The sequence below is a fragment of the Aplysia californica genome, unplaced genomic scaffold (genome assembly GCF_000002075.1).
Source record: "Aplysia californica isolate F4 #8 unplaced genomic scaffold, AplCal3.0 scaffold00042, whole genome shotgun sequence".
In the NCBI taxonomy this organism is placed as follows: Eukaryota; Metazoa; Mollusca; class Gastropoda; order Aplysiida; family Aplysiidae; genus Aplysia; species Aplysia californica.
In genome coordinates, this window is record NW_004797312.1 from 783665 (window position 1) to 794553 (window position 10889).

General features: G+C 42.0%; 1 protein-coding gene across 1 annotated transcript in view; it reads left to right on the forward strand.

Annotated features, from left to right (window-relative positions):
- Window positions 1-10889, forward strand: part of LOC101858920 (protein Wnt-16) — a 121039-nt gene that overhangs the window by 72781 nt on the left and 37369 nt on the right. Inside the window, exon 3 of the mRNA XM_013079170.2 lies at window positions 6284-6395. Coding sequence (XP_012934624.1) covers window positions 6284-6395 — 112 coding nt within the window. The remainder of the gene's footprint in view (window positions 1-6283; window positions 6396-10889) is intronic.

The window sequence follows — 10889 nt, forward strand, 5'->3', positions numbered from 1 at the left end:
TCTCTCTCTCTCTCTCCCTGCCTCTCTCTACTGTGTCTCTGTGTGTGTGTGTGTGTGTGTGTGCGCGCGCGCGTTTGTGTGTGTGCGCGTGTGTGTGTGTGTGTGTGTATGTGTGTGTGTGTGTGTGTGTGTGCGTTGGTGGGAGGAAGGGAGGGGAGGGCAATCACAGAGGACACAACCCTGTAAGTTTCATTTTTACCCCAAATCCCACGAGTGTGGTCAATAAAAATAAAACGTGTGAAACCAACAAATGTCCAACACCTTTGCAGTTTGTGTCCTTACAAATACTGTGATTTTAACAAAAAGGAAAACAAGCTGTTGGTTCACTCCTACCGCCAGTGATGACTGGATTGAGCTTTACTTTTAATTTTACTTTTAATTTTAAGATATTATTATCGTTTGGTTACCGACCCTTTAGGTTAAAACATTTTGGATCTAACTTTATGCTTAACCCCAAAAGTAACCACAATATATCAGATCTAATTTTTATACTTCTGAACTCTGTACCTTGTTTCTGTAATAAAGTTACTTTTTTTTCAACGGTCTCATGACTAGAAGGAAACATCCGAGTTAAATCATCTCTCAGAGACGAAAATGGACTTGAATGGTGATCTCCTCAAATTTCCATAATTTGGACTATGGTGAAAAGAACCCCATACCGCCGAAGATCCCCTTTCATCTCGCTCCTCCGATCTGCATCTCTCCCTCGTTGAACATTTCAAGGATACAAAGTCAGAGTCAAAAATGTAAAAACGTACTTCATAAAATGCTATCTAGATAGTTGGTCCTTCTTATTCATAATGCGATGTGGATATCCTCATTGACTGTGCTGTGATAGGATGCACGCCTGTTTAATTGATAGCGTTAATCCAAAGAGCGTATGCATGCATATTCATGCAGATGTATTTTGTCAAAGTATTGAGCTATTTTGCACGGGAATGTGCGCTACAGAAAAGATAATGTGCTTTATGATATATCATAATCATATCAGCTTTGAAATGACCGGAGACTGTTTTAAAATATGTTCTCTTTGTTAGATCACGTTTTAAAAAAATAATGCCTCTTTCTGTCTGTCCGTCTTTCTATTCCACTCCGTATAATCAGCCCCAATGTCTCTCTTTCTCTTTCTTCTCTCTATTTCAGTCTTTTCTCTCTGTATCGAGAAGAAGAAAAAAAACTACCCTTCTCGACGGAGAATCAAACCTATCTCTCCCGTGTGACAGACGGGGATACCACCATAAATACCGATGACACACTCCTTTATAGCAAAATTATAGGTTTTACAATTGTGAGTGAATGGTTTAAACATGAACCTTAGCTTGTGTGCGCCAAGGACGTGTTCAGCGGCCGTGATGCGAGGTGTGGAGAAAGTGAAATGTTCAAGAACCTGTCATCGTGGACACAAGAATTATGGACCGACGTGTTACCGGGTGATCATTGCGGATGGGATCGGGTCGGGTGGGTCGGGTCGGGTCGGGTCTGGTGAAAACTAATACGGGGCGACCACTACGGCTGGATCGGGCCGATCGCCCGACTCGGTCGCCTAAAACTGAAAACTAACAAGTTTGTTTTTCAGGCAACCGAGTCGGGCGATCGGCCTCCATCTGTAGAGGACACCCCGTAAAACGCTTTTGTTTTTGAGACGACGAGTCGGGCGATCGGTTTGTACCACTACAGTCGCTTTGTTCCCTCAATCTAGCGAGCACACGGCCCGAACCGATCGTGCCAATGGGCACTGGATATTATACGACTGGTTCTTGTTCTGTTCTGCTCCCGATTTCTCATTCTTTGGGTCGCATCTGACAAATTAAAACAAATATCCTCCACCCCTTTCCGCTCTTTGCTTTCCTCTGTATGTCCTCCAGCTCCATGGCTGTCCATTTTCAGATGTTATACTCCCATCTCTTCTTCTGTCTGTCTCTCCTCGTCGTCGATGCACATTGCCTTGTAGAATAGTTATAGCAAGGTCTGAAGAAAGGGTGACATGACCATACCTTTTCAGCTTGAGTTTCGTTTACCAGTGATAGACGGTCGGTGTTAAACCCGATTACATGTCTCATTCGTCTTTTCACCTCTTCATTGGTGACATGGTCTTTGTATGAGATGTTAAACAACTGGTTACAAAGGCACAAACTAACAAAAATGCCTATTTTCGTGAAATGCGCGACTACAGTCTACATTGTGCTTCAGTGTTATCAGAATGTTAAGATATTCATACGATTTTATGGTTTACGCAGAAAGTGATCATGATTTTTTTTTTCAAATGTATCAGATCTATTTTTTTTATTTCTGAATACAGTACCTTGTTTCTGTAATGAAGTTACCTTTTTTCCAACAGAGGACAAAAGATCGTCTTTATCTCGCAGTTTTCTATGTACTAGACATTATTGGGAAATTCCCAAAGTCCTTTAAAAGACACAGTGTCATAAAGAAAAGAATGCAGTGATCGCGATAACAATTTCTCATTTTCTGCTTATTCGCTACCTTAGAATTATCAAGTTAAATCAGACATTTTCTGCCCTTTTGAGTAACTAAAACCACACAGTCAGAAAACAAATGTTCTATCTGCTCTATGAGAATCGTAAGATTACTCGGAGTTGTTATCAATATATAATTCAAAAGACTGCTTTCAAAAAAGCTTGACATGTGAAATTTCAAATTTGTTTTACCTCAAATTTCTCAAAAGTAGATATTGAGCAGACAGAACTTTGTAATTCTAAGGGACCGTATTGTCGACACATCGATTATGGTCTGTCGACTATTTAACCAACCAGGAGACTATTCTCCTCAAACTGTGATTTCATCAGATAAATCAGTGTCTCATTGAGTGAAGAATTAAAACGACAGTTTGTAGTATTGTAAAAAAAAAAAAAAAAGAAGAGTTTTGCTTTGATACGGGGACATTTCTTTGTCATTATTTCATTTTTAAAATCTTTTAACTCTACAGTTCAATTTTTGTGAAGCTTCAGGTGATTTGTTACGTTGCCGGTTTTTCTTTCTTAGAGAAAAAAAAAATCGCGTGTACCGATTTCTTACTTGCAGACCGCGTAATATATTTGTTTCCCTTCTGACACAGCAATTTGTAACATTCCTTTCTTCTCTACGATATCGTAATTGATACCTCACCTCACTGGATAGAAAATTTCAAAGACAAAAATAAGGGGAAAGGGGTGAGGTTGAGGAAAGCCTCTTTGTACACATACTTACTTACCTGAAGGCGAGAGAGAGAGAGAAAAAAAACCCCCTCGGTGAACGCAACAAACTAGGCAGCAGGTTGGCTTACAAACTGCCCTTAAATCATTGACGACACGCACTCGTGGCTTTTCTACTGCTTCCACGGCCAAGAACGCTCTTTTCCACTTGTGAATAGGTCGGTGGAGGTGTAAAGCCAAACAACTTAATCTTTATCTCTTATTTTAATTCCTGTAGCTTTTTGTTGTGGAGAGAAATCGGGGAAGGTGTCAGCTTGACGCAAAGGGAATAAAAACAAATTCTTGACAGACGGATTTTGCCAAAAGAAACGGCAGCAGACATATTTCGTAAATAGAAATACAAATACAAAGGAAGGCTAAAGAGACATGGGAGGGTGAAAAGAAATCGAAACAGAGGGGCGGGAAGGGGATAGAATGAGAGAGAGAGAGAGAGAGAGAGAGGGAGAGAGAGAAAGAGAGAATGGTGCGGACATTGGAGACCGACTAACAAACAGGCTGGCAGACAGACAGACAGGTAGACAGACAGACGAAACAGACAGACAGTATCAGATATAAAAGACGAAAACAAGCAACAACAAAAACGATAGACAGAGAAAGAGACAGAGATAAATGTTTGCGAAGAATAGCAATGGCTGGACGTCTGTGGTAAGTAGAAAAATATGCAAATTTGTTTTGCACGCTCCCATTCAGACGCGATGCTGATTTCAGGCACACAGAGTGTAAGTCAAAGGCCGGACGGCGAGATACACGCAAGCATGAACACAAACACACACACACATACACATACACACACACACACACACACACACACACACACTCGCACTCACACCCACACCCACACTTCATTTCCATTCATTCGTATTAGCTCACTGCACACGTTTCAGAGAAGGATGATCAGAGTGAAAGATAAAAAGAAGAGGGAGAAGGGGATGTGTGTATCTATGCGCAGAAGGAGAGAGAGAGAGAGAGAGAGAGAGAGAGAGAGAGAGAGAGAGAGAGAAACAAACCGGCAGACAGACAGACAGACAGAGTAAGTATCTAGCTTAACGCTATTAATGTTTATATTACTGTTCATTTATAATATGCGTGTCACTGTGGGCCTGTCTGTGAGTGCAAGCGTACTCTTGCATTATTATGGTTATGTGCACAGATGTGTGTGGAAGAGAGAATGTGTGAGTGTGCACATGTGCGTGCGTATGCGTTTGTGTGCATGCGTGTGTGTGTGTGTGTGTGTATGTGTGTGTGTGTGTGTGTGTGTACGTGATGAAACACAAAACCAGTGTGCCAGGGTCTCGACAATAAAAATGTATCTTACAGGCAGACAGACAAAGAAATTGATAATAGTGACCTTATGTTTATGAAAAGACTGAATATATTAGACGACAACAAGAACATCTAATAATAATAATAATAGATAGCATTTGTATAGCGCATATCCCCGCTCAACAGCAGGCTCTATGCGCTTTACACTATATTATTACCCCAGCAGACGATAGAACACTCTGAAACATTCTCAGCTTCCCGGGAAGCATACAGTGCAAGCAGCTGATAAAGCGCTCAAACACTAACAAACTGACAAGATCTTTCGCTGTCTATAGCTGGGTACCCATTCCCACCTGGGTGAAGTGAGGAAAATTCGTGTAAGGTGCCTTTCCCAAGGACACAACGTCGGGCCCTTGACGGGTTTCGAACCCACATCTAGCAGAACAGATTGACCCCTGGTCTAAGGGTAGGTAAGCTATAACTCTTATCCTTCTCGGAAGAGGGCGAAAACATCGTGGAGGTGGAGAATACAAGTTCCTCACGTTAAAGATATATTGTGGTCCTAAAATTCATAAGAGTAAGGTTTGGTCGCCACCCAGGTAAAATTCAAAATTCCTGCCAAACTGAAAATGTTTAAATTGTCCTGCGCGCTCATTTGACCTTATGCAGTGGCGTCAGATTTCGAACCCGGGACTTGTTAAATGAGAGGGGAACACCATGCCTCTTGATCACGAGAAGCCCCAGTAGTAGAACTGTCTAAAGCAGCATTACTTAGGCTGTAAATGCAGCGACCAGTATCACCAAACACATTCTGACACTGTTCGCTACAAACGTAACTGACGTGAGCCACTGCCTCGACTTGGAAATACAGTTGTACTTTGCTCTAACGATTACCTGTCCAAGACAACTAGATCTTCCTGTTCAAGACAACCACCTGTTCAAACTACCTACTCCAATATTCCGCCCTGCCCCTTTTGTTTTTTGTTTTTATTTTTGCTATGCTATAATAACATAGTCCAAGACAACTACCCGTCAATGTTGACCACTTCTCTCCACGACAATATTGCTGATAATGACGATCATCTTGAACAAGTCCGACGTAGTTGATAGTCAAATGGTTAGGATGCCAGACGTGAGGTTGCCGGTTCGGGGATTCGAGCCTCAGGCCCGACGTTGTGTCCTGGGGAAGGTACTTTACACACGTTTTCCTCACTTCACCCAGGTGGGAATGGGTACCCGGCCATAGACAGCGAAAGATCTTGTCAGTGGTTCAGCGTCTATAAAATGACAGCTTGCACTGTAAGCTTCCCAGAAAGTTTACTTTGTTTCAGAATGTTATCAGATCTGCTGGGGTAATATCATAGATTTAAGCGCATAGAGCCTGCTGTTGAGTGAGAATTGGCGCTATACAAATGATATTATTTATCTGTTCTGTATTCAACAAAACATCGCTTTCAAGCGAAGATAGACAATAGGGAAACAAACAAAAGAGGAAAATCCATTTTTTTAAAACGTCGCTGCTAGTGACGTGAGTGGCCTAGCGGTTAGGCTACCGGACCCGTAATTGTGAGAGTGTGGGTTCGGGGTTCGAGCCTCAGCTCAGTCCGACGTAGTGTCCTTGGGAAAGGCATTTTACACGAGTTTTCCATTTGTCTCGGTCCCTTCGGAGAAGGACGTTAATGTCGGAGGTCCTCTCTCTTAAAAAACCTAATAGTGTTGATAAGGGCGCTAAACGTTTACCACATCATCACCCCCCCCCCCCCCCAACAAAGCTGTTATTGCTATGTTCACGCTTTATATGTCCACAGGTACAAAAGAAACAGCGTTCGTGTATGCTGTGTTGAGTGCCGGCGTGGTGCACTCAGTGACCCAGGCCTGCTCAGTGGGGAATCTCACCGACTGCTCCTGTGATATGTCCAGGTGAGAAATATTGCTATAGGCTTACTGAAGTTTTAAAAAATCTTCTTCTTGTTCTTCTTGTTCTTCTTGTTCTTTTTGTTCTTGTTCTTGTTCTTCTTCTTCTTCTTCTTCTTCTTCTTCTTCTTCTTCTTCTTCTTCTTCTTCTTCTTCTTCTTCTTCTTCTTCTTCTTCTTCTTCTTCTTCTTCTTCTTCTTCTTCTTCTTCTCTTCTTCTTCTTCTCATTATGATGATGATGATGATGATGATGATGATGATGATTTTTATTATTATTATTATTATTATTATTATTATTATTATTATTATTATTATTATCATTATTTGTTATTATTATTATCATTTCTTTCTTTCTTTTTTTCCCGAGTATTTGAACTTTTTTACACCCCTAGCAACAGACACAATGTAGAGAGGCCTTCTACCCCACTTGTTAGGGCTAACCCGGGCCGAAAGGGATATAATATTATATAATGCTCTTGTAGAAAGTGCGAGATGATGGCTAAAAAAAAATTGTCCCGACACGGGAATCGAACTTGAGTCTTCTACATGCAGAGGCGCCCTGCCACTACATCACAGACGTCGTTTTTGGCTTATGTATGTACTGGTTTGTAGTTGTTGTTTTGTTTTTTTACTTGTAATTTTTACTCTTTTTTTTACTTATAAATACTTTTTTTTCTTTTTGTCTTACTTTCGTGTGTTTGTTTTTGTTTTTGTTTTAGCTTTAAAAAATTTTTGGGGGGTTTTGTTTGGTGTTGGGGAGGGGGGGGGGGTGTGTAATGAATAAAAGGTGTGTGTACGATCCAAGCCCGAGTTTATTATTAAAAGAAGTAGAATCTAATGGCGAAGTGGACTAAGCTAGAACTAATACCCACACTTGCACTTTTACATAGACGCATTTGCGAACTCTTGTTTTTAAAGACACGCATGTGGCGCAGTTGGCATCATGCTGGGTGACGCGGTACATGACCTTCATTTCAATTCCTAGCTCAGTGGTCTTGAACTTGGGTTTTTGGAAAAGGTTTCAAAGGTACCTGAGCCCGTCTCTTTTACCTATCGGAAATAGTCGTTGCACTCAAAGACCACCAGCTTCTGGGGTGTAATGGCAAAGTTCCAATTGCTTTGTATACTAGAGGCAAAAGTTCGATTCCCCCATGAACATCAGAGGGGGGGGGGGGGGGGCTCTCGTGGCCTACAGGTTAAAGTGTTGGCCTCTCATTCAAAGGTCCCGGGTTCAAATGCAGGTAGCGACAGGAAAATTTTCTTCTCAAATATTGTCTCCTTTCACCTCCTCTAGCAATGTTCTGTTGTCTGCTTTCGTCTCCTCTTTCTGCCCCTACCCCTTCACCTTCTTTGCCCCCTCCTGTGGGCTCCTGACTCTTTCTGCAGCCTTTCTACTGCTGCTCCTTGGCTCCTTCTTACTGCTGTCTTTCAGCCACACTCCTGATCTTCTGGTAGAAAAGATCTATACCTAGCCTTTTCAGACAAGGGCGAAAGATCTCAGAGTTCTCGTGTGCAAGTTGCGCATGTTAAAGATCCCTTGGTGGTCTAAAACCGATAAGAGTAGGCTTCGGCCGCCACCCGAGCGAAAATTCAAAATTTCCTACCAACTGAAAATGTTTAATGTGTACTATGCGCTCATATGACCTTATGCAGTTGCGAGCGCCGTAAAACACTTACCAAAAAAATGAACATCAGCCTGTCAGTGGAGGCACTTTACTCCTTGATCCTGGTTTGTCAACGGTTGGGGGGGGGGGATGAGGGTAGGCTATTGTACGACGTTAATAATTAAAACATAGACACTGACATTATATTTGACTTATGGGTTTTTGTTGTTTAGTTTAGTTTTGATTTATATTGTTTTGTTTTGTTCTGTTTTGCTATGTTTTGTTTTGTTTTGCTTTGTATTTCTTTTTATTAAGTCCGTGGTGCAGCCGTTAGGTGCTTTGTCATCACACACAAAAGATCCAAGTTCGATTCCTGTGTTAGGAGAATTTTCAAAGAGTATCCCAGTCTTTCTGTTTGGACTTTTGATACTCTCAGTCTGGGTTGGTCCTGACAGGCAGGGTCACAGCCCGCCTCTTAAATAGTTTAAATTGTGTCGATGGGGGCGTGAAACACCTACATTTTATAGATTAGCTATCTGAGTCAAAACCACTAAATGCGTGAACTCTACGATAATGCCAACGGCCGTGTTGAGAACGTCAAGCCGCAAACCACCATAGGCAAATAAATATAATATAATAAAGTAGACTCCACATTATGAAATGATATCTTGGATTTCCGACTTACATCCGGCGCCATGCGCGCGCAGCTGTCACTTCCTGATCTCTCACGCTCACCCGGATATGTTTATAGATGTTTGTAGCCTAATACTTTTCATGTGCGCCATTTTATGTCTGGAGCAGCACAAGGATCAAAGAGGAGAGGCGAGCGGCTAGGCGCGACTGCATCAAATGTTACAGTAATTCACGTCTTGATTAACGCAGGTTTCAGCTTATGATCTCCTCGTCATCGCCGGAGATGAAGGGCCAGCCAGTTGAGAGAAGAAAGAACGAATTCAAGGGGGGCTACGAGTGCCTCTAGGCGGGAAAGACAGGGCCTCACTGTGTTTTGTTCGGTCTGTCTGTCTTTTTTTCCCTTTCAGTTCCTTTCCTTTTTCTAATTCAGTCTCTCTCTCAATCTCTTCTATCAGTCTCTCTCTCTCTATCTCTCTCTCTCTCTCTCTCTCTCTCTCTCTCTCTCACACACACACACACACACACACACACACACACACACACACACACATACAGAAACAAACTCACTCCCTCACGCAATAACTCACACACTCAGTCGCTTTCACATACACGACCCGCGTCTCTTTTTTTCTCACGCTCTCTTTAAATTCTCTCATTCTTTCCTTCTTTGTTGTTATCTTTGTCTGTATATCTGTGTGTCTGTTTTTCTGCCTGTTTCTGTCTCTCTACCCCCCCCTCTCTCTCTCTATCTCTCTCTCTCTCTCTCTCCTCTCTCTCTTTCTTTCTTTCTCTCTTTCTTTCTTTCTTTATCCCACTATCCCTCTCTCGGTCTTTCTTCCATCTCTTTAATCAGCTCTATTTTTCTCAGTCTCACCTCATCTATCTATCTATCTATCTATCTATCTATCTATCTATCTATCTATCTATCTATCTATCTATCTATATATCTGTCTATCTATCTATCTATGGGGGTTCTTGTGGTCTAAATGTTTTAGTGTTTGCCTCTCATTCAATAGGCCTCGGGTTCGAAACCTGACAGCAACGGAAAATTTTCTTCTCTATAATGTTCCCCTTTCACCTCTTTTACTGCTCTCTAACCGTGTTCTGTCGTCTGCTTTCGTCTCCACTCTTTGCCCTCCCCCCTTTCATTTTCTTTGCCTCCTCGTTTTCTTTGCTCCTTCCTCTGGTCTCCTGATTCTTTCTGCAGCTCTTCTACTGCTACTCCTTAGCTCCTTCTTATTGCTGTCTTTCAACCACACCCCAGATCTTTGGATAGGTAGGATCTAACACCTATCCCTCTCGGGAAAGGGGGAACAATCTCGAAGGTCCCGTGTGCAAGTTGCGCACTTTAAAGATCCCTTTGTGGACCAAAATCGATAAGAGTAGGCTTCGGCCGCCACCCGAGCACAATTCAAAATTAATTCCTACCAAACTGGAAAATGTTTCATGTGTCTCGTGCGCTCATGCGACTTTGTGCAGTTGCTGGAGACGTAAAACACTTACAAAAACAAAACAAAACAAATTGTTGCTATATGTCTGAAAACTATCCTCTTTGGGTTTTTTTTTTATTAGTGCTATAGATTCTATATCTGAACGCTATCCTCTACGTTTTCTCTATTTTTTGCTATGTATCTGGACAGCATCCTATACGATTTCTCTCCAACGCCAGTGGCGTCGGTGGCCTAGCGGTTAGGCTACCAGCCTCGTAATCCTGAGTTTGCGGGTTCGCGGGTTGGAGCGTCAGCTACGACCGACGTTGTGTCTTTGGGAAAGACACTTTACACGAATTTCTTATTGGGCTCGGACCTTTCGGAGACGAACGTTAAACTCGGGGATCCTGCCTCTTGAATAATCTAATAGTGTTGACAGGGGCGTTTAACTTACGTCACGACGTGGTGGAATCGGGCGCTCGTCCACTTTTAGGCATATTGGGTTATTGGTATCATCTTAAAGCCAGTTCATTTGCCTTCCTTTTGGTGAAAAAGCACCCATCTATGTTGAATAGAAGTCGAAATATTTGCGATTGAAGGAGGATTCTCAGGCTATGGAAGTTTTAGATGTAAAATTAACGAGAAAATGACCGCAAATGTTTGGTAACTTCCATAGCCTGAGAGTCACTGGAAACGGAAAATTTGCTTTTTGCGCCTTTAATTAATGTTTTTCAGCAAAATCAACTCAAAAATGTGTTTTTATATGGACATAAAGGTGTTGAACCAAAAAAAAAAATAAAATATAGGGAAAATAATGCCCATCTACCCTACCC